The sequence below is a fragment of the Lasioglossum baleicum genome, chromosome 6 (genome assembly GCF_051020765.1).
Source record: "Lasioglossum baleicum chromosome 6, iyLasBale1, whole genome shotgun sequence".
Lineage (NCBI taxonomy): Eukaryota > Metazoa > Arthropoda > Insecta > Hymenoptera > Halictidae > Lasioglossum > Lasioglossum baleicum.
In genome coordinates this window covers 3,849,784-3,872,348 of record NC_134934.1, presented here as the reverse complement: position 1 = coordinate 3,872,348, position 22,565 = coordinate 3,849,784, and the positions used below count along the sequence as shown (strand labels likewise).

Genomic DNA, 22,565 nt, shown 5'->3' with positions numbered 1-22,565 from the left:
AAAATTACATAAAAAAATTTTTTTTTTACCATTCAACTTTGTCCTTCAGACATTTGACGTATCTTTGAAAACAACAAAGATATTTGAGGTGGCAACGTTAGGTGACTCACTCTGTATATAGTACTCCACGAAGCTAAAGTGCTTCGCGCTTACGCTTTACCTGGCTTTACCTGGCTTTACCCAGCTTTACCTCTGTTTACCTGTGTTTACCTCTAACCTGCTCTAACCTCTTTGATTACAAGACGTTAGTTTAGAGAAGCTGTATTTAATATGTACTAAATACGTATACACGTAAATACGTAAATACCTGTTTTTCTATGTATATACATAACAATTGTCATGTCACATTGTTATAGATACCGAGTGCATACTAAGGACATTACATAACGGAGTGTAACGAATATTATTATTTTTGTGTAGTCAACAATTTAGTACGACAATGTACTGTCGGAATATAATTACAAATGCGCTTAAACATACTCAATTATTCAGAAGGTCTACTGTAATTGTTACAAAAATGTACCCGCTAAATTTCAGTAAAAACGCATTAATAATGTGTTTACCACAAATTTATGAAATCAAGAAAAATTGTAGCCATCAATTTTATGAACGACGGAAATCAACGGAATCGAAATTTATTTTAATTTCGGGTAGTTTTCTGTTCACTCTGTTCGGCTCTGAAGAAGAAGAGAAAGATGAAGAGTCAGAATTGATAATGACAATTAAACGATCAATTTTACTGGTTCAGGTTAAGTATAACTGATGACAATATTGTATATATTTGAACTTTCATTATAGCCGACGGCAATGTGATCAGACACTGTTGAGTTAAAGGCAAATTTTGTTTGTTTTAATATAGTTTCATCGGTGTTCTTTCCCTTTTATAGAAAGGGGAATTTAAAAAGGCAGAGCAAATGTTGCATATTGCTTTGCGACAAGCACAGACTTTACAGCATTATGACGGTATAACATACATTTACGATGTAATGGCTAATCTTGCAATGAATACAGGCCAATATAAGAAAGCACAGAAACTATTTGTATCGGTTCTACAAAGATTACTGTCTAAAGGAATAGCTCAAGATGATTTAGCAGTCGTTCATATTTCTCTTAAAATTGCTAACATGTATGGTAAAATGGGAGAAACAGAGTAAGCAATCTGATTTGATATTATGTGTAACATTTAACATTACAAAACGTAATATGTTGTTTGTTAACATAGAATGGCTGAAAATGGTTTCCAGTTTTGCTTACAACATTTGAATAAACATATGGCTAAGGACAGCGAGAATCCAGACATTCTACAATTAATGGGTTTAGCTTTAGAATCTTATGGCAGTTTTCTTTTTAACCAATCAAAATATGTCGAAGCTCTTCGGTATCTCACAGAAGCATACGACATAGCTGTAAGAACTCTTGATAAAGACGACGAACAAATTGTTGTGTTGTTAAACGACTTGGGAACTGTACATTGTATGATGAAAGAGTATGATCAAGCCATTAAATGTTTAACTGAAGCTACAGAAATAGGTAATATACATGAAACAGTTGATGATCTTTCAATTGTTAGTCTCAGAGTAATTTCAACAGCGATTTATTCTATTTGTAGGGAAAAAATTGCCTGATATGTTTGATATAGGCTCTATTTATGTTAATTTGGGAAATGTATACCTTGAAAAAGGATTATACAAGGAAGCTAAGCAGAGCTGTATAGAAGGAAAACGTTTAGCGAAAGAACAAAATCATGATAATTCCATAGATGTAGCCAACAAATGTCTAGAAAGGATAAAAAAGATGATGTCTTAGTATGAAAGAGCCATATTATGTTTCGAAGTATACAAGGTCATATTAACAAAAAGAAAATAGCAAACAAAACAAATTTGTACAGTAGATAATAATTATGTAACTTAATTAATGTAACAGTTGTGATTATTCACTTGTACCTTTTCTTTTTTTAAAGAATAGACTATGTATTCATCTATTATAAAAACATAGATTTTTTTATTTTACAGTAGCTATATGTAAAAAATCTTTTAACTAATGTATAAATATATCATTTCATAATATAAATGCTATATCGAATATGAATGTTATTTTTACTGATTTCATGATTAGTTCATTAATTTTTATATGTTCATGTTTGTAGTAAATACATAAATAACGTTGTTGTCACTGGAATTCATTTTATACAATTAAAATTGTTAGTAATATCACTCATCACTGAACACAAGTACAGCTTTGTAAAAATACAAGTTCTAGTTTAAGGATCTTATTATAGCAGTCAAAACAGAATCTTAGTAAATGATCACAATATATTTATAAAGGAACGTATTATATACTTCTATTCGTATTCTGCTATAAGTACCATCATATATACACCTAAGAGAAGCGCAATGATTTCTTTCACAGACTGTCCAAATTTAGTATCGGTTAAAAGTTCTGGTATTACGGATACTGTTGCGATGTAAATAAATCCACCAGCCGTGAATGGAAGAATCCACATGGTTGCAAGATCACCTATAAGTTCAAATAAATATCTTCATTAAAATTGCGAATGAATTTACATATACGTATCTATTAATATTAGAATTCTATCTCACCCATGCCTTCGGCCAGTAATGATACGCAAGTTCCTAACAAAGCACCTACTGCGGTAATAAGCTGCAGCATTATAGCCTGTAATAATAATAATGACATTAGTAATAATAATAATAATAACTTAATATCTGCTTAATTATTCATCACCATAGCATCTTACTTTTCTTTTACTGTAACCACTTTGTATTAAAATAGCAAAGTCTCCTATTTCGTGAGGTATTTCATGTAGTAGAATTGTGAAAGTGGTAACGAAACCGATACTGGTGCCAGCCAAATAGCTAGCTCCTATAGCAAGGCCGTCTGTAAAGTTGTGTAAAAAGTCTGCTACCAGATTTAAACAACCGCTAATTTTTATTTCATTCTCAGAATCATCCTTAGATTCCTTACAAGTTGGATCAGATTTATCTTCGTCTTTGTTTGAGATATTATCATTCTTTTCTTTCAACGCATTTTGTGTGTCGCTAAGTGCATGTACATGAGTATGATCAGTTTTTATAAGTCTTACTATTTTCTCCACAACTAGAAACATGATTATACCTAATAATACACATAAGCCAACAGACATATCGTGAACATGATGAGGTTCTTCATCGTCGTGACTATGAGAATGTTGGTGGGAGTGTGTCTCTCCTGATTCATGCGAATGAGGTACCAAAGCGTGAGGTATTAAGTGTAGAAATGCATCTCCCAGCAATCCACCGGAGGCAAAACTTAATAATATCTTTAGGAAAGGCTCGTGTTCTTTTGTTTTGTCCAATGGAATAAAGAATAAAATGAAGAATGGAGCTGCCGATATAAGTAAGGTGGATGTAATCGCTTTGAGAAATACGTAATCCTGTGCATCCTCGGGCAAAATCGGCTTTTGTTGATGTTCGTGCTTGTGTTGATGCTGAGCTTCATGATGATGTGTGGAATGTTCACTGTTTAGATGCGCTTGATTAGCCTCTTTGGTGTACTTAAAACTCGGTGATTCATCGTGACTGTGGGCTCGACACAGGGTCGGCAAGTTTAAAAGTATAAGCAACAGAAATGTCGTGAACACAACTTTTGATATCCATTTATTCGCATAACTCTGTTGACTACCGTCTGTCGTGATCATTATTACAACTTCGCACGGACTGTCGAAAATACAACTTATTCACGCACTGTCGATGGGGTATCGTTAACGTCCGTACATACTAAATATGTATGTATTATATCGGAATTTGTGAGTCTCAATATTGCAGTTACGGTATTTGGAAACAAGATAAAAATACTGCCACGTAAGACATTCGTTATGTTAGTGATTCGGTTGGGTTCGGTCCATTTCTTTGAAAATATCCAGAAAATACAAGAAAATATCTGGAAAATATCACAGTAACGTTGGCAATACTGATTCGCAGACATTGATCAGCTTGAGGCTTGAAGCAGCTTGAAGTATGAATTTGAAATTTGAGAGATCGTTACGTTACAATTACTTATTTGAGGCTAAAACTTTGGTGCAATTGGTTTTAGGATTAGTATATTGGTTAGCGTAAATATGTAGCTGCGATTCAAATTGAAAAAAGTAATGTGCAATTGATTATATGGACAAATTTTGGCCCAGTGTAAAAAGTTGTTGCTCGATGCGATGGCTAAAATTGCGATTGGTTGAAGTAAACATAGTAACTATTTATTTATGCGCATCTGTCATACGGCGGGCTTTGACAAGGTTAGACTACCGGAGACAAAATTCTGGACGCATAAATGCTTTTTATTGCTTTTTATTTAAAAATTTCTTACACGCGATACCATTATGGCGCATAATACTTTGAAAACTGTGAGACATGGGTTTTGCGATGCTATTTTCTCGAGTTCGCCTATCAACTTCGACAAGGAGAATACAAATTCTCTGAATAAAATGTAAGTGTAATTTCTATCCTCGGCTTGTCGCTTGTCTGTATCTTAATAAATATTTGTCATCTTTTAGGGAGAAGACATGCTCTGAAACATTTGACACACCATGCAAACGGATCCAAAGTCAACATGACAATAAATGTCCGAAACTAGAGAAACATCAAATATTTTTCGAGAATGATTTAACCGGCAATTTTAAATTAACAAATACATCTTCTAATTCAAATCTTACTCATTCGAAGTCTGCAAATACGTTCCAAAGGAAACAGGTCTTATTCCCTGAAAACATTTTATCCAATGACAAATGCAAAACTGCAAAACCATCATCTGAAACTATCATGAAATGCAAACCCACAACTTTGTTAAATGAAAAAACGCCGACAATGTATTTTTGTACTCCCAAACAGTATAGAGCTCGCACTGCTATAAGTAATACGAAGATAAATGTTCCACCTACGAACAAGACACCTATAAAACGTTATTTCAGTGACAATATTTTGTCTGAAGCGACGCCTGACTGTTTCACTGTGGTTCAGGTGGAAACGCCATGCGTTAAATCAAATGACATTGGTATAGAAGACCAAACAGTATGCGAAGGAGAAAATAGTAACTTGATTGTGGGTATACGTATAAGACCCTTAAACGCAAAGTAAGTTGCAAACCTATTTTATAAAAATTATAAGAGAAAAAATGCTATCTTTGAATATAATGTTTTTCGTCTCGTTAATATAGAGAACAAACTGATTCAAAAATTGCCTCGGTTGTGCAAGTGGATGGCCAGAATATTACTGTCAAGTGTGAATCTATGCAGCACACTTTCATGTATGATCACTGTTTCATATCGTACGAAGATTCAACTAGGATCGGTCATGCTAGTCAGGAAACTGTGTTTACAAATATGGTTCTACCACTAGTACAGAATGCCTTCGAAGGGTATAATGTTTGTCTGTTTGCTTATGGACAAACAGGGTCTGGTAAAAGTTATAGCATGATGGGTCAAGAATCTTTGCAAACAAATTCAATGGTACTTGATGAAGCAACTGGTATTATTCCGAGATTTTGTCAAGACATATTCTCTAGAATATCTACAAATATGAACACCACAACCACCATTGAAATTAGTTATTTTGAAATTTATAACGAGAAGATACACGATCTTTTGACGAATGTTAATAATGGAGTGAAAAGAGCTCCTCTTAAAGTCAGAGAACATCCTGTTTACGGTCCATACATTGTTGACTTGAGTCAACATTGTGTACAGAATTATAAAGACTTGCAGGTATCCTTGTATTTGAAACATATCATATGAAATTGTCTCACAGTTGTGCAGAATTACAATGTAATTCTATTACATTGTAATTAGACCCACGATTAATTTAATTCAGAAGTTCAAACTACGTAATTCAATTAGAGCGTAACTGTGAGCTATATTCATCGTTTAAACAGTTGTTTAGATATTCACATGTGTAATTATAAATACATGTATTTCAGACTTGGCTTAAAGTGGGCAATTCTCAACGGGCTACCGCAGCAACAGGAATGAACGAGAAGAGCTCAAGATCGCATAGTATATTTAGTATTATATTAACGCAAACAAAAGTGAATAGTCAATTAAACAAGGAAAACGTTGATCCTAGTCGTCGAAGTAAAATCAATTTAGTGGATCTCGCAGGCAGTGAGAGACTGAGCCAAACTTGCGCCAGTGGTGAAAGGTTGAAGGTTTGTTATGTTACATTTCAATGTATAATTATATTTTGCAGTAACTCGTCTAACATAATAGTATATCAAATTGAAATTTATAGGAAGGTGTGTCTATTAACAAATCGCTGCTCACCTTGGGAAAAGTGATCGCATCTCTTGCTGAAAACACGAATAATCGAAAACGAGGTTTTGTTCCGTACAGAGAGTCGGTTCTCACATGGCTGCTGAAGGTAAGTAATGTTAAAGCGAGCCTAAGGGGTATCGTTTATTTTATTATTATTAATAAAGCATTCATTCTCTTAACAGTCTGTAAACTTCATAATAATATTTCTTTACCATTTTATATAATTCCTATGAGGAATTTAAAAATTGATTACGATATCATTATCGCTAGTTAATATTTCTTCCAATATAGTTTCGCGTGTAAAATCAGTCTCATAGATGATTCAATCTTTCATTGAACATTTCCTTAATTCTAATTTTATCGATGCTAAAGAATCTTCTAAAGCTAAAACAATCCAAAGAACTCATTCTCTTCTGAAGGATAAAGACACGCATTTATCTTCACGCTCGCAATATAAATGCAGCTGTTGCCATGGCGAATTGTAATATTCAATCATTTTTAATGTTTTCGACGGTGTATTGGAAGAAATTAATACATTCGATAATGTATAAAATGATCTCATGCTTGTAACTCATTGTGAAAATGTTCTTCAATTTGATGTACGATCTAGATGAGATCATCAGTCGTATGCTTCTATGTGCGATGAGATAATAAGCGTTCTTTGCCTTTTATATTGTTTTCGCGGGCGTAATGATAAATCTAGACCTATAAGATCCGATAAGAAAAATCTGTGAAAGTAATACACGATATTCAATCGTATTTTCATCTTACACGTTTTAACGTATCGTGATTTATACGTAAAAGTTTTTATACGTAATTGTTGATTGATATCAACGAAAAGCTAATCATGGTGTTTTATAATTATGCGACGTGTAATTATGCAGGGGCAGAACGAACTATAATTGCGTTCCCTTGATCTCTTTCGATTCACCGGGTTTCTTCGAGCTTCCCTCTTCTACTTTCGACGGTAAATTATCGCTATTTACATTATCCTCTTCCTCTTCCTCGTGGATCTCGTGGCAAGAGCTACGCCGCGATTTGCCTCTTATGTAAGCCGCGAGTTTTCTTCTTTTGCTCTCTCGGCACAAATGGCATCCCTCTTTCGACTGTTGTTTCTCCTCGTGGTGTTGCTGCTGCGGCAATCGCTGGCAATGATTCTGCGACGATCGCCCTGCAACACAATCGTATCCCGCCATTGGAATCACTGCTTTTTAAAAACGACTTATTCACTTTTCTGTTGCAATAACGAACTTTTTTTTCCTGACACAACTTTACGCGCGGTTTTTATTTACTCCGCTCTGTACGCAAACGCGTGCAAATTGTTAGGTGCACAACAGAAAGCCGGCAAAACAGGGAACCGTGAAGAGATTGTTTCAACTCTAGAAACCTATACGTTTCCACCGGATTATGGCACAGGCGTTCATAGTTTACAGAAGACGTTCCGTCATCGATTCGAGACAGAAAATTTTTGGGAATAATCCATTGAGGCATTTTTCTATTTTATTCGAATTATTTGAGGTGCTTGCATGCACTATCACTCCTCGGTGTTCGTAACTAATGCAATTTATGAAACAATAGGAAGATATAGTAGTTCTGCCAGTATACAATTCGAGTGATCATGTTCAAAATAAGTTACCTCATTCGTTTCTTCGTGGACAGAGGCGCACGCAATGGTCCGCACGTACGCATCTTTCATTTCGCTTCGCGCGCGTAGAATACACACGATTACTCTTAGATCAAAGAATGATTAAGAGAACACTCGACGCGGCAGATGATGAAGGATCACGATGATAAAAATCCGTGTTTTACAAGTGATATTTCCGGTGGTCGCGAGTATCGCAATCGCTTTTTGTGCGCGATTAAAAAAGAACAGAAAAAATACAATTCTTTATCGCGTCCTCCACCATGCCATTGTCGCAAAGTCTGCGAACAGAATGGAGTCACCGAAACATATTTTGCAAATCGGTCAACCAGAAATAGACTCGCGCGCATTGGTAGAAGCACGTAAGTTTGCAGAGTCCAGAAACGGATTTTAAAGTTCCTTTGGTGAATATCAAATTGAAATATCTGTTACAGATTATCAGTGATGCAGTTTTCTTTTCCTTTGACGAAATTTTGCACCGCGAACATTTATAAGGAAACGGATGTTGACTCCACAAGATTCTAAGAAAAATATTCACCGTACGAACGAATTCGTAGACTAGCAATGATTATTCATCGTTTCAACGAATTACGTTGAATCTTCGAGATCAAGAGCAACGACAATTTTTTATCCTCGCAAGTACGCGATTACGATTCATATGCCGCGCCTCATTGTCGCGCAATATTTTTAGCTCTGTTTACCCATCGGTAGTATGTCACGCCAGTAACGAAAGTATTTATAGATCAAGTTGCATATTCTTTTAGCTTCGTATACAAATATAGAGGAGGCGGCTCTCGTACAAACGCCGGACAGGCATCTGCAACGGAATGCTTGTCGGCAGATCATTAGCATGTCTCATTACGAAACTGGGTACGAACGCGAGCCACGATTGTAAATATGTTTTTTCATGTCTAGAGTATCGTGTCCTGTTTTGTTTACAGACCGGCGAGTCTTATGCAATGATCCCGATGCGAGTGATTTATCTTGTTCGAAGACACGAAACCGATGGGCTCTAAAATATTTTGAGAATCGCGATTGTCGAGACTTCTAGATGCAACGGTTGATAAACAACGCGCGGCAAAACGGCTTTCCGCGACCAGTTCTCGTCGACGATAAATCGAAAGGTGGGGCCAACTACGTGGAACACGCCCTACAGAATGATCAACCGGACTTATGGACCTGTATCGATTGAATTCTTTCGGACGTCCTCTAGATCCGAACACGAGATTAAATTCTATTCGATTCTTACTGGACTACGCGTCGAAACGTAGCACACACCTCTGTGACGTTTCAAAAGTTTAATTGATTCGATAAGAGAGGAATTCATCGAATTCGACCTCCGTATTAGCGATCGGGCGTTGCATAGTTCTTTCTTCCTGGAAAAAACATGTTTTTTGTAATAGACGAAGAGGTTCATTATAATTTGGTCGATGAGATGATTAAACCGGTTTTCTGTTTACGGTTTTTTCGGATTGCAGTTCCGTAATTATTGTTTCTTGTGAACAGTATCGACGACTAGTCGGACTGCACGAAGAAAAGACAACTTCATGGAGATGAAACGGATTGTACTGCGTCATTATTATTGCGACTGAAGTTAGCCGGAAGTGAATTTCGTCGACGCATATTTCAATGATCTTCGGGATTGCAAAGTATGACGCAGACTCACTCAACTCAAAATCAAATGATTTTTTTTACTTCGAATGCAAGACTTTTGAGTGGAGAGATAAGGAAACAAAACTATTGCGACTTCAATTCAGCAGTATTCTATTTTCACTTAGAAATAGTACGTGCTGTCAATGATCCGGACCTTTCGAGCGAAGAATTAAATCGTCTGTTAAAGGTGACCAGGGAAATCGAGTTCCTTAAACGGCAATCGAGGCTCGTGCGTGCTTTCACATCGAAGCATCCTCGGTAAAAACAATTCATAACAATTACGCAGGAATTCCAAAAAATCAAACGAACGTTTCTTTGAATTGTTTTTAATAATGTCCTAATTATAAAATTGGATGAAAGCTTGAAAAATCCGTGGATACTTTCGTTGAACGTGAAATGCTCATCCGAGCAAGATTCAAGTCATCGCGAAGTACAAAAGAAGAAAGCTGAATGCGTCATAAACGTTTGTCGCCTTCGTAGCACTACTAAAACAGAGTACGAAGGCTGTTCGAACGAACTTGGCGTGGAGTCAGGAGTCTGTGCGTGACAAAATCTGACTACTTTCACACGATTAAAAACACATTATCGTTCAAACAAGATCCGATTCACCTCGGATGAAAGAAAAGAAGAAAGTTGAACGGATTAGGAATATTCTCGCGTTCCATACGAAAACGGAGTACGATACGAAGCTAGACTCGGTACGCTTCTCCGCGCCCAATAACGAGTGTATTAATTACAAAATTGAATAGTCGTTTAAAACGGATCCAAGGATGAGCAAAACGCGAACGCCCGACAAACCGCTGTCGCGACGTTCATGCGAATTATGCCGGAGAACGCAGACCGACACGTGCGTTTGCTGCGAATGTACAGTCTGTTATCTGTCCATAGAGATACTCTTCGCCGAAGAATATGTCAACCGTGGAATAACAAGATTTCTGGTCGCAACAATAGAAACCAGTTTCCGCGGAAGGAGATCTATGAAATCGGAAAACGAATGTCGTCTGAAGAATGAGAAACTGTGAATAGAGGAAGGTCCTGTTTCCACGCGATATTTGTTTACGACGCACAAACAAGAGTTACACGTACCGTTGTTGAAATAGTTTGTGTTCCAGGGTTGCTCGTAGTCCCTGTACGAGTGGCCCCGGAGGAACCCGTAGTTTAGGACTTCGGGGACGTAGACTAGATCCATGCTCGATCCTCGGCTGTCTGTTGCTTCGTCTCTTATTGCAGAGGATCTATGCGCATCTCCACACGCGTAGACAACCTCGATGAGTTTGTTCTGCGAATCCTCTAAAGAGAGACAAAGAGAGAGAGTCTCTGGATCCTCTGTTGGTAGCGTTTCAACCGGCTTGATATCTTGGAACAGCAGATATCTTCTACTTTGGTTCCCGTTCTTGCTTCGGTATGCGAGAATCCGGACGTCGACTAACTTGCTCTTCCTCGCCTTTCTAAAGCGACAACTTCTTCGGTCGATCCGACTTCTTCGTCTTCTGCTTCCTCTGCTAGTATCCGACTAAGAACAACTCATTGGTAAACAACCAGATGCAGTTTAGTCTCGCGGAGTCACCTCGGAGCGAATCAAGCGGCCTGGCAAAGTGCGACGATCGCGCGTCCCTGCTCTCGAATCGCCACGATGTTTTCCTTTGAACTAAACGAACGTGCGTGGAGCTGTGCACGTAATGTTTATCCGCCGGCTTGCCCCTCTACTTCGGCCACCGGCCTCACTGCTTCCCCCTTTATTCCCGCACGTCCCCGGAACCGTCTATCCCGCGGCCCCCTACTCCGACAACGATCACCTTCGCGAATTGCGGCGCGGATTTTGCGACTTCTAAATATGTTTTCCTGTTTCACCTTCGCCTTTTCCCTTTTCTCGATTCGCGTTATCTAAGGCGGATTCAGCGTTTTCCTATCTCTGCCGGAACTTATCGGCCGGTCACGGATTTCTCGCTATTTCTAGTTTATCCGCCCCTCTACGCCAGGACATTTACCCTTACTGCCTGAACGACGGCTCTCATGTCGTTCAAAATTGCTGTCGTATTATTCGAAATATTTTTTATATTTAATGAATTACCAAACATTCAAGTATTGTATGTAGAGGTGTACCTAGGGTTGCCAGAAATGTTTTATCCAAATATAGAAGAAGTAGTGAAAACTGCAATTATGTATATATGAGATAGGCTCAAAATATAGGAGTTCAAGTAAAAGAGGTACACAGCACATTTTAAACTTTTTTATTCAAACAAAGATTTTTGAAAATTATATGCTATTCAAATATGATATAGGAGCTCAAGTTCAAATATAGAAGACTCATATGCCTAATACCCATACCCAATAGACCGGATCCTGTCATTAAGGTGTCAAACCACAGCTTTTCCCGTATGGGGCGTTTTGGATTTCGAAAACAATGTTTTTTTCGATCCGGTCTAGTACCCAACCCGTGTCTGTCGATCCCCTCGGATCAGCCATGTAGTTGGAATAACTATGAAAAAGAGGTGCTTAATTGTTGGCGACAATTTTCTTATACCTTTCTCTTCTCTTGTAAAATATAATTAATGGTCGTATGGACATTTTTCCGTACATGCAATCACTAGATATTGTATCTAGCAGCTGCTGTTACTATCTTGCAGTGCAGTCTTGATAAATGTGGCTGAAAATTTAATTAAAAGATTGGTCAAGATAGTGGAGATGTAGAAATAGATAAATATACGCTGTTACCGTATATGAAAAAATCATATTTCCTTAAAGTAGATAAATAAACCGGCATTGTCGAAGCCGGTTTTGCACATTCCACTAATCCATCAAATGGAATGAAAAATGTGATTTTCTTGGTTGTAAAAGTTATCTGCCTCATATTTTTGAAACATGTTTACTGCACTTACGGTGTTGCAATACCGAGAAGATAGTACCGATTTTTTCACAATACTAGTTTTTACCGTACTTCAAGATAATGAATCATGTTTTCATATATGTATATACATACTTATTTAGCACTTGACGATCGTAATGCAACCGTTAATGAGACAAACAATTTTTTACCTGCTGTCATGTATCAAACTTGCGAGTTTGCATACGCAGTCACAGAATATTTCACATCGATGCACTATCACTCGCATTTCTACGCAGTCTACGATTACTAAATTTACATTTACCAGGAAAAATGTGCGTCAATATATTGGAGAGAGAGAGAGGGAGAGTCCGCAAAGCGTTTAAATTTCCCTCACTTAGAATTGTTATAGAAGCGGCTTAAAAACATTTAACGCATGGAAGCATTCAACATGCCAATGTATTCCCCGATAATGGTCACTGTCAAGCTCGTACAAAAAGTTATTTTCGAAGCAGTTATTAACGAAGCGCTGCAAAATATGCGTGCTCTAGAATCTGTTTACTCGCGAGAGGCTTGCTTTTGCGATGTAACAGATCGTCTATTATATATCTAATAACTATTATACGTTCGACTGCAAGTTCAATGATAATTTACGTACACGCTCCGTGCTTTATCGAGCTCGGCAAGAGTGCAACTACTTCTCGTTTCATGTCGCCGACAAAACCGTCGATTATTACCCAGGAACTCATTCTGGGTGGTTAGCGCCGTTCCAAGTTATCCTTGAACCACTGAATACATAATATACTACGAAAGATTTATCGCGACTACGAACCATAAAAATTCCGTTTTCAAGCCGAATTACAATAACGAGGCTGATATGATAAATAGAAGGATCATATTGCTGATAACGTCACGAAGTCTGGCATTTTAGTGGAAAATAAGCTCACTTTGCGTCATATTGCGGAAACCTCTCTTAATTTATTTCATATCTATGCTAAAGAAAACATTGTACTGGGGTAACGACGTCACGCAAATCGATAATTTTTTTGTGCTTTTGGCCTGCCCTAATGCATTCGTAACGATACGCTATCTGATAAAACGCTTCAAGGCTTCTAAATTTATGCGCCTGCATCCGGTGCAACAGTACATATTCGGTGCAGCATCAAGCAACGATCTTTCGCGATCGTAATATTTACTTAATCGTAACCGGATGATCGATGTCAGTTAAACGTTCAAGCGCTATAGATCACGGTACAATCGAAAATCTGAAAACGATATCGTTAATTAGCGATAAGAAAAAGAGTGTACTTGAACGTCTACTGACGTAGCCGATCGCCACCGATGATGAAAGGCAATTCTTTTCTTCCATTGCTAAACACGAGCTTAACGACGCTAGGTTCGCGAGGTTTGCACAAAAGAGGAACTTTGCGTTCTATTTGCAGACTTATCGTTCTCTTGGTTGTATCAGGATAAACGATAAGAAAGACACGCCAAGGTGTGATCGATCACAAAGCGAAACACCACTCGGGAGATTAGACTGCAATCATTCTTTTCGAGGCTCAACTCCTTATCGTCTGATAATGATTATTTATGCGTAATGTCAATGAGATTACGACAGATAAAACATCTCTCAGTTATTGTAATTGAAGCATGAGACTCGTGCGTTGCTAAATTACACCGAAAAAACGATTCCTTCTCGGGCAACAATCGTTCCTATCGAAACAATAATCATCAATAACAATTAATTATCAGTAATCTATATTGTTCAATTGCCTACGATGCACTGTTCATTGTTCCATCAAGTGATAACGAGTTCACTTTTTAAAGGTCGCACAACGTTCTTGATGTTAATTATAACCGTAATGTTGTTGTGACAGTGTTTATAGGTCTTTATTGTATTATATTTGTTTACACGTTGATTGCAGTGATATGTGTATCGTTTGTCTGCATTCGAAAATACATCGAGCGACTCGGCCGCGCGTTAAAGTCTCTTGAACAATGCGTTCTTCGGCAGCAACGCGTACTTCGATGACCTCGACACGATTTTTATGTTCGAAAGTACCACATTTTTTAACGAAGTCCATTATTCGACGTCGTTATGTTTTTTCCGAGATTCAGCGATATCTCACTCTAGAAAAATTCTTTTTAAATCCCTTAGGAGAGCCTCGGAGGCAACTCGAGGACAGCCATGCTTGCAACAGTATCACCAGCTAACGTTCACGTGGAAGAGACACTTGCAACTCTTCGGTACGCCTGTCAAGTACGAGCCATTGTCAACCGTGTACGTATCAACGAAGATCCGCACGAGAAGTTAATTCGGTAATTCATTATTAAACGTATTCTGTTGATTCCGAGCTGTACCTCAGATTAGATATAATCATACTTGTAGATTAGATTTTCTCGACCTAAGAAAAATGAGTAGATAATTATTATCTTTATTAAGGCTGCGATATCACAAGTTACAGATCTGTATGCAAACTAAAATATGCAAAAAGACCAGATGCAGCAGACCAGTTTTAAAACTTCTTCGATTCTTTTTGTTAAATGTTTACTCTAGAACACCAGAGGACAGGCTGATAATCTCCGACAGTTATAAACTGTTAAAAGTGTATTTTTTGTATGTCATTCTATATCGCAGAAAAATTATTCTTGTCTATCCCTTCCTGGTATCGAGCAATCATTCCTGATTTCCAAAAAAATATGGCAGAGTGGCTGCGCTCTTAGATAAATTTCTTAATATCAGAACTGAGTCTTTCCAGGGTAACAGTAAACATAATCGCGATAATTGCTGTGGGATCACATGATATTTCCGTTACCTCGACGATTTCTAGACTGCGGATTTCTGTGCATTAAAATCGACTGTTTGCAAATCCGCGTCTAACGATTATTACAGTTTCAATCACCGTTTCGATGAGACCGGATGTGAGGGTATGAATATAGTAGAGCGACAAAGATCTATGATAACAACGAGGTGAACATTACGGCATAATTGTACCAATGTAATTAAATGCGAGTGGATATAGCGAAGCGGTGAAGAGAGCCGCGAGCACAACAGCATATAATAGCGAACCTAGTCAACCTAGGAACAAAAATGTTCTATCCGCATCAATTTGCTATCCGCTCACTTCGCCGCGCCGCTCAACCATAATTTCGAACTATGCAACGTGAAAACGTGAACTGTAGCACCAGCTTGAAATGGCGAAACAAAAGAATGCGCTCATGAAGTCGCTGCATATATAACCTAATGGTTGTTAACGGGTACAATTATGTTAACGATACTTATTTCGTTTGGTTACGGTAACCGTGTTTCCCTTCCAGCGAGCTGAAAGCGGAAGTTCTACGATTACGCGGCGTCCGCGAGGGATACGAACGGCAATTAGGGATTTGTCCCCGAAGACTTTTAGATTCCATTGAACCCAACGGCAAGAATAATGACGAGGTCAAACGGAAGCAACAGGAAATCGATAAATTAAAGAATCAACTGAAGAAAACCGAGGAACAGCTTACAACTACTCAAAAGTAAATCAACCAGGCAACTCGTCAAACTTTCTCTCTCCTGTCTAACCACATCTATCACATTTTCTTTGATCTTACTATGTATACAAGATACAAATTTTCTGAGACGACTGTAAGTACCTAAGCAGTAGAGTATATGTAAATAGTAATGTTTTTGCTGTTTTGTATTTTTGCAGCAATCATCGCTAAAGTTATTTGCAATTCAAGGCCTCTTGTATCATACATTTCTTTATCTTTTCATGTTTCACATTGTTAACAATTAAAATAATAGTTGCATGTAGCTTTTTCCTAAGGAGAATGGAACGGAACGTCGCAGAGAAAAAAAAAGCAAGTCAAGGATGAAAAAATGCGTAATTTAGTTATTTGTAATTACAGGACATGGTCAAAAAGGCTGCAGGAAACAGAGCAAAGGAAAAACTCAGAGTTAAAATATTTGCGTCGCTGTGGGATCGCCGTCGAGATTGATTTCCAAGAGAAGGACAAGCAGCCTTGCTTGATAAATCTCGCAGCCGATCCTATGTTGTCCGGTACACTCTTGTACCTGATTCCTCCCGGATTGGTTCGCATCGGCAAAAATTCTCATACTGATGGGTTTCCAAAAAATTTGGATATCATATTGGATGGGCCTCTGGTTAGGCCTCTGCACTGGTTAGTTGTCGGATGTTCGCAATCTGCTAGTTGAATAGGGTGTGAAAATCATTGGAATTGTTCTATTCTTCTACATGTTCTGGTTTTCCTGTCCAATGCATTTTGCATACTTCATTGGTTTATCGTGTCCTGGTTTCTGGTTATGGAGTACACATTCTTCACTTTGCATCCCACTTTGTCATTTTCCTATCGCAATCGCATGTTCCTTGTCTCTGTTGCTAATGCAATACTCTTCTAGCAGTGACTCTGAGCATAATATTGAATAAATTATAATTTTAACATAATTGTTCGATGGTCTTCTGTTTAATGCTCTTGTTTTAATCGATTGGCCAGCTGTTTTCATGAATGACTGTGAGCACGTTTGCAAGATTTCCAGGATAATGTGCACGCGATGAAGATATTCTGTTGTATATATATATATATATATATATCCTCTGTAATATTTATTGTTTTAATGCTTTCTCTTGCGCGTGTTTAATTTAATCGTTTTTTGTATATTGAACAGCACCATTCAGAACAATAACGGAAAACTTTTACTGTCCTCCGAGATGGATGGGGATACTTTCGTCAATGGGCAGGTATAACATATTTTATATTGATTGTATTTCATATCTTTATGATGGACTCCCTATTTTAAAATTGATCCTATTGCAGATTGTAACTGGAAAAGTAGTCCTGAAACATGGCGATCGATTGGTCATCGGCGGTAATCATTACTTCAAGGTCTCAAATCCTCACGACGGGCATAACAATATTCAGGTTTCCGAGCAGGCCGTGGACTATGAATTCGCTTACCAAGAAATTCTCAAAGTACAAGAGGAAAAGTAAGTGTCTCTTGTGATTTGCAGAAAATCTTGACTTGGCCAAATATTTCAATAAATATTTAATACAGTCTTGTATTTAAAGATTGAGAGCCGAACTCGAGGAAAGCAAACAAAAAGCTATAAAAGAGTTAGAGAACGCGAAACACGAAGTCGAGATGCAACTAGGATCGCAAAAGCAATCTTACGAGCGCAAGATTGAGATGCTTGGTTCTACGGTTGAAGAACAGAAGCAGGCACTAGAACAGATTCATCAGAAGAAGAAAGAACTGGAACTAGAGAAAGAAAAACTTGTGAACGAGGTCGAAATAAGTAATAGATTGAAACAGATGCAATGCGAGCAGAAAAAAGTTACCGTTTCGCCATATCAGTCCAATTTCTTGGAAGAATTGGAAAATATTTTAAGCGAGCAAGCAGCGGATGCTGAATACGCTCTTAAGATGAAAGCGAGCACCGATGCTATCCACGATGGCGGCATAACTCTGCACGAAATGCAGCTATTCGTGAGAGAAGCTACCGAGCGATGCAAGGAAGTCGGACTTAATTATGTACGTATTTATTAATACAATACACTTGATATACACACACACACCAGTATTCATAAAAATAACAACAAATTAAAATGCTCAGTCTTTGCATAATTATGTAATTGATTACTGTATTGTAGGAATTTGATCAACAACAAGTAATCGTGAATAAGAGTCTGAAACCAGTGATTCGTATACGTAACAGAGACTGCATGAAAGAAACGCTGTGGCAGCCAATACGATTTTTAGATTGGGTTCATCGATTGCGAGATTACGATATAGAAGATTCCATTAAAGAATTATGTACGACGTTGGACGGGACTTGGGAACCCTACGAGAATACAGAAACTTTTGAAGATTCTTTGAACAATAGTCGAATATCTATTAACATGACGCCAGTAAAAAAGCATTTAAATGAAAGTTTACAGCAATTTTCGATGGACGCGGCGGTATTGGAGACTACAGTCGACAATCAAACGTTAGACGATACCAAAGAGCAGGAGAGTATAAACAAATGTCTTGTACAGATGGAACATGCTGCAAAAGTTCTGCGTAGGTTATGCGAGAAAAATAATGAAAATCAAATGGTTGTAGATTCTCTTAACGGTATACAGAATAACATCGACAGTTTGCGCAAAGCATTAGACACCCAAAACTTGTGTGAACACACAAATGAAAGTACAAATCACAGTCAAAGTTCTGATAGCAATGTACCACTTGAAAAGTCTGATACAAGTACGAGTCCTTCACAAGATTGCCACAAGGATTGTGCAAAGTCTGTTGTTAACTCTCCGACAAAGTCCAATTTACGCTGCAATAATAGACTGTTCGATACAATAATTCAGAAAAAAGTGAGATTCAATGATAAATTAAGAAAAGAACTAACTTCATTTAGTAAAATATAACGTATAGATTACTTTAATTTTTCCAGGGAATTATTCCTAATATAATTGAACGAACTCCATGAGCACTCTTACGTGGATAAAGAATGTAATTCTTTATAATAACGTAGAGGTTAGTTAAAACGTGAAATGGTGCTAAAAAGACAACATAATTGAGAATGAATCGCACCATTTTATTTTCTATCACCTGTATATTCATTCATATAAAGTACTTCCTATTGACTGATATCTTTCTATTATATAAAATAATATTTCTAACATTACAGACTGCGTTAATTATTTTTGTTTACTTTAATATAGTTGGTTCTTGTATACTTTGTACAATAATTACGTAACAATAATAAAAGAAAACTGTAATTAAAGTCTTACGTATAACACGTTGTTTGCACACTCTTCACGTCGTAATTATATGCGACATTGTAAGACTGTGTAAGACTGTACAGAATTGCGATAACAACCAAAATTTATTCAACTCAAATATACAGTTAATCAAAATAATCTTCGATGTCAATGTCAGGATTTAGTAAGTCTTCGCCGTATATGCTTAAATCTAATTGATTCAATATTAAGTTCTCACACATTTCTTCCAAATCGGTGTCTCCGATTAAAACTGCTCCTTGCATTTTACCATCTTCTAGTACCAGTTTTATATATTCGTGTCCTTTAGTCATACGCAACAGAATCTCGTATTTGTTGTTTAACTTTTGACCATTGTACAGACCAAGCAAAACCACTTTATAACCGAAAAATTTTGTTACATGAGTAAAAAGTTCGAAACAAAAATCTTGCAAAAAATCTTCATTCTTTAATGAAGAAACCATAGATTTTGCTGCATAACGCCCCATTTGGAGAGCCTGGGTCCACAGTCTCATTTGAAACCAGTGCTTCGCTATCTCCCAGCCTGCACTACATGTATCTCCTGCAGCAAATATATCTTGCTCCGAGGTTTCCAATTTCCAATCTACCAACAATCCGCCGTCATCTCCTTTGTCGAGGCCCTCTAAACCCTCTATATTGGTGCTCGGTACGACACCTGTTGCCGACACAATAAAATCGCACCCAATAATTTTTCCATTTGTTAATTCAACGTACACAGGCCACAGCCCTGCAGGGTCTAATTCTTTCTTCTCCGATTCATTAAGAACCTTCGATATTTCACATTCGTATTCAACTTGCACTTTTGCAGATTTTAAGGCAGTGCCTTTTATATCGATATTATTGTGCCAGTTTGGACCTAAGGCTGGTCCTTCTTTTACAAGTTTTCTGTCGGATATTGTGTACCTCATCGTCTTAGTTATACTGCTTGCAGGAATACTTGAATCTGCGTCTGTTCTTTGCACTTTATCCATGAAAAACTCAGCAGCTCCAGGATCAACAAACGTTGCAGAGATATGTTTGTCTTTGATTACCCATATTATTTCGATACCATCAATCTCATGTACAATCTCGGTGGCAATGCCACCATTTCCGACTATTACTATTTTTCGCGAATTTTTAATTTTTTGAGAAAATTGAACGACTGACTCGGTATCGCGAATTCCTAAAATAAAATCGTTATTCTCTGCTATAAGTTTCGGTCTGGCACCGTTACAAAGGCATAGTTTTTTGTAAGTTATAATTCTTCCATTTTTTGTGAATACTTGTTTATTTACTGTATTTATTTTAACAACAAAATCGTGAATAATTTTTATCGATTCGTTTGCTTCCGTTAAACATATTGAATCTTTCTCTTCCACATCAAATTGCATTAATGTTTTACCAAGAGGGACTATATTTGTAACGGCTTTTATCAAAGGACTAGCTGTAATTAAAACAGTATCTTCTTTGGGAGCAAGAAAACCTATGCCCTCGGCACAAGAAACACCTGCAATACCACCCCCTACTACTAAAAAGGTACAATTTATTTCTTTTTCACTCATTGTTGATCTACTCTCTTAGTGCCTCTCCACTCTGAATAATCGTAATATCTGTAAGGAATGCCAAATGTAAGCAAACCGTAGTCCTTTGCTTTAAGTATAGCGACAAGCAATTTGGTGTGAGCATTCTGGCACAGGCCAGTCTTGCTGTAATTAAAAAAACACAAAAGAATAAATACACATAAGTATCTTATATCTCGTTGATTCACAAAAACAAAACTTACTTATAATCTATGACCTCTCCACTGTGTTTGGAAATAAACTGTTTTAATAACTCAACGTTACGATAATCAAGTATTAGATACTCGTCTCTGCATATCGGACAAGGACTACCAGTAGTAACTAAATTATTTCTCTAAAAAAAAGATGCAGAACGCAAGATTAAGATTATTATCAATTTTATTTGTCTACAAAAGGTACTTACGATACAAGTTCTTCGGGTTTTCCTTGGAGGAAGTTGTCCCTTGAAATTCCGTCTGTATATCGTCCAAACTGGAGAATTTCCATAGCATTCTTTATATGCTAAAATAATATTTGCATAAATACATTGAATTTGTACTATCGAAACAACAGTTTAAAGAAAATTATACCTTGACTCTGTAAATATTCTATGCTAGTTTCGACTGAAATTATTTGACTTCGATCTTTGTTGGGTGGTACTTTTTCAGTTAATTCTTCGTCAAATCGTATAAACGAAGAGTGCAAAAATCTCTCGGGAATAACCTAGAAAAATAGTTTGGAAGGTTATACAGATTTAAACATAATTGTTTTATCTACTCTTACTTTTCTTGTTAAATTGTTTCGGAAAATTGAACCAGCTAACTGGAAACCATTTATAATCAACGACATTATTTCCCTGTTAATGTAAACTTTTTCCACAAACTTAGAATACACAACTAAATATTCATGCGACGTAGTACATACTGTTAAATCGGAAGACCGGAGTAAGCTGTAATAACTCTAAAAAAATTTATTTTCATTGTCATTGCAAATTATTTCGAGTACGAAATATACTTTAAAATCATAATCATTACGCATTTCTAGAATTTTTGATTTATTTTCTTTTATATCTGAAAGGTTTTCGCAGGTATGGTGAAAGATTAACGCGTGAAAATATTTGAATGCAATCAAGATTCAAATTCTTCTTATCGATAAAATAAAAATTTTTTAATCATATAAAAACATTTTATATTGTACCAAATATACATACTATATTGCATCATAAATTTTTTTATGAAAGTTGCTGATTTGATAAGAAAATTAAGTTCAGCAAATCGGAAACTACTGCAAAAATGTTTTAAATATTTACATATATTAAAACATTGTTTTTACTTCAAGAATTGCGTGCAATTAAATGAAATATATTTAAAATTTTATTCTAATGCGTGTAAAGTCAACAGCAGAATGCGATAGTATAATATATTACATAAAATAGATAGACGCTTGACTCGTTCCGGGAGAATAAGATGTTTCCGGTTCGGACGTAACAGCAGATTCTACGTAGTTAGGTGAGGATAATTTTACTCAAGTTAAAAGTAAATGTTGGAATTGTTTGACAAGATATTACAAGAAAATCAACAATAAGGTAATCAAAGTAAAATTTAAACAATGTTTGATTGCAGATGGCAGATCAACAGGAAGATTCTCACGGATTCTGGACGATCTTGTAGCATTTGCCGAATGCGTTGTCCATGTCCAACGAAGCATACATAGGGCTGCGTCGTTTTCGTGTATAAGAAATGCAGAATTTCTTATGCACCGCTGTGAACATTTATTTTCCATAAAAAGGATTTAATTATTAATCAAATGTGAGTGGCT

The 22,565-nt window shown here is 36.9% G+C and overlaps 6 protein-coding genes across 10 annotated transcripts; 2 read left to right on the top strand and 4 right to left on the bottom strand.

Moving 5' to 3' along the window:
- Nucleotides 1–403: 403 nt before the first annotated feature.
- Nucleotides 404–3,697, bottom strand: Catsup (zinc transporter catecholamines up). The gene is made up of 3 exons (XM_076425019.1): nt 2,759–3,697; nt 2,601–2,676; nt 404–2,517 (listed from the first exon to the last, which is right to left on the bottom strand). Exons 1-3 carry the CDS (start codon nt 3,695–3,697, stop codon nt 2,342–2,344), a joined length of 1,191 nt encoding a protein of 396 aa, XP_076281134.1. The 3' UTR covers nt 404–2,341.
- Nucleotides 440–1,806, top strand: Ttc19 (tetratricopeptide repeat domain 19). Its single transcript, XM_076425022.1, has 4 exons — nt 440–748; nt 888–1,150; nt 1,223–1,530; nt 1,610–1,806. Exons 1-4 carry the CDS (start codon nt 440–442, stop codon nt 1,804–1,806), a joined length of 1,077 nt encoding a protein of 358 aa, XP_076281137.1.
- Nucleotides 3,698–3,877: 180 nt separating the features above from the next.
- Neb (kinesin family member nebbish) lies at nt 3,878–22,554 on the top strand. Of its 2 annotated transcripts, none has more exons than XM_076425013.1 (14): nt 3,878–4,014; nt 4,093–4,479; nt 4,547–5,122; nt 5,206–5,752; nt 5,965–6,192; nt 6,276–6,404; nt 14,576–14,736; nt 15,736–15,936; nt 16,309–16,581; nt 17,087–17,159; nt 17,236–17,405; nt 17,488–17,950; nt 18,070–22,255; nt 22,370–22,554. In XM_076425013.1, exons 2-13 carry the CDS (start codon nt 4,373–4,375, stop codon nt 18,832–18,834), a joined length of 3,693 nt encoding a protein of 1,230 aa, XP_076281128.1. In that variant the 5' UTR covers nt 3,878–4,014; nt 4,093–4,372; the 3' UTR covers nt 18,835–22,255; nt 22,370–22,554. The 2 variants fall into 2 exon arrangements, with proteins under 2 accessions (XP_076281128.1, XP_076281129.1); XM_076425014.1 differs by having other exon boundaries at nt 3,893–4,479; nt 18,070–18,780; nt 18,861–22,255.
- Nucleotides 6,427–10,814, bottom strand: LOC143209418 (uncharacterized). The gene is made up of 2 exons (XM_076425033.1): nt 10,680–10,814; nt 6,427–7,469 (listed from the first exon to the last, which is right to left on the bottom strand). Exons 1-2 carry the CDS (start codon nt 10,780–10,782, stop codon nt 7,195–7,197), a joined length of 378 nt encoding a protein of 125 aa, XP_076281148.1. The 5' UTR covers nt 10,783–10,814; the 3' UTR covers nt 6,427–7,194.
- Nucleotides 10,679–20,750, bottom strand: Pyroxd1 (pyridine nucleotide-disulfide oxidoreductase domain 1). Of its 4 annotated transcripts, none has more exons than XM_076425016.1 (2): nt 12,574–20,750; nt 10,679–12,240 (listed from the first exon to the last, which is right to left on the bottom strand). In XM_076425016.1, exon 1 carries the CDS (start codon nt 20,748–20,750, stop codon nt 19,317–19,319), a length of 1,434 nt encoding a protein of 477 aa, XP_076281131.1. In that variant the 3' UTR covers nt 10,679–12,240; nt 12,574–19,316. The 4 variants fall into 4 exon arrangements, with proteins under 4 accessions (XP_076281131.1, XP_076281130.1, XP_076281132.1 ...); XM_076425015.1 differs by having other exon boundaries at nt 12,630–20,750; XM_076425017.1 differs by having other exon boundaries at nt 12,743–20,750.
- Mrps18b (mitochondrial ribosomal protein S18B) lies at nt 20,747–21,665 on the bottom strand. Its single transcript, XM_076425026.1, has 5 exons — nt 21,531–21,665; nt 21,338–21,470; nt 21,172–21,269; nt 20,972–21,102; nt 20,747–20,894 (listed from the first exon to the last, which is right to left on the bottom strand). Exons 1-5 carry the CDS (start codon nt 21,594–21,596, stop codon nt 20,747–20,749), a joined length of 576 nt encoding a protein of 191 aa, XP_076281141.1. The 5' UTR covers nt 21,597–21,665.
- Nucleotides 22,555–22,565: the final 11 nt, after the last annotated feature.

Coding starts and splice junctions, on each gene's coding strand:
- Ttc19 (XM_076425022.1), top strand. CDS start 440: ATGTACTGTCGGAATATAATTACAAATGCGCTTAAACATACTCAATTA. Junction 749..887: donor GATCAATTTTACTGGTTCAG/GTTAAGTATAAC, acceptor TCCCTTTTATAG/AAAGGGGAATTTAAAAAGGC. Junction 1,531..1,609: donor AACTGAAGCTACAGAAATAG/GTAATATACATG, acceptor TTCTATTTGTAG/GGAAAAAATTGCCTGATATG.
- Catsup (XM_076425019.1), bottom strand. CDS start 3,697: ATGATCACGACAGACGGTAGTCAACAGAGTTATGCGAATAAATGGATA. Junction 2,677..2,758: donor GTGGTTACAGTAAAAGAAAA/GTAAGATGCTAT, acceptor TTATTATTACAG/GCTATAATGCTGCAGCTTAT. Junction 2,518..2,600: donor ATTACTGGCCGAAGGCATGG/GTGAGATAGAAT, acceptor TTGAACTTATAG/GTGATCTTGCAACCATGTGG.
- Neb (XM_076425013.1), top strand. CDS start 4,373: ATGGCGCATAATACTTTGAAAACTGTGAGACATGGGTTTTGCGATGCT. Junction 5,753..5,964: donor AGAATTATAAAGACTTGCAG/GTATCCTTGTAT, acceptor CATGTATTTCAG/ACTTGGCTTAAAGTGGGCAA. Junction 14,737..15,735: donor CCGCACGAGAAGTTAATTCG/GTAATTCATTAT, acceptor TTTCCCTTCCAG/CGAGCTGAAAGCGGAAGTTC.
- LOC143209418 (XM_076425033.1), bottom strand. CDS start 10,782: ATGGATCTAGTCTACGTCCCCGAAGTCCTAAACTACGGGTTCCTCCGG. Junction 7,470..10,679: donor CACAAACTATTTCAACAACG/GTACGTGTAACT, acceptor ATTGTGTTGCAG/GGCGATCGTCGCAGAATCAT.
- Pyroxd1 (XM_076425016.1), bottom strand. CDS start 20,750: ATGAGTGAAAAAGAAATAAATTGTACCTTTTTAGTAGTAGGGGGTGGT.
- Mrps18b (XM_076425026.1), bottom strand. CDS start 21,596: ATGTCGTTGATTATAAATGGTTTCCAGTTAGCTGGTTCAATTTTCCGA. Junction 21,471..21,530: donor GAAACAATTTAACAAGAAAA/GTAAGAGTAGAT, acceptor CTATTTTTCTAG/GTTATTCCCGAGAGATTTTT. Junction 21,270..21,337: donor AGAATATTTACAGAGTCAAG/GTATAATTTTCT, acceptor ATATTATTTTAG/CATATAAAGAATGCTATGGA.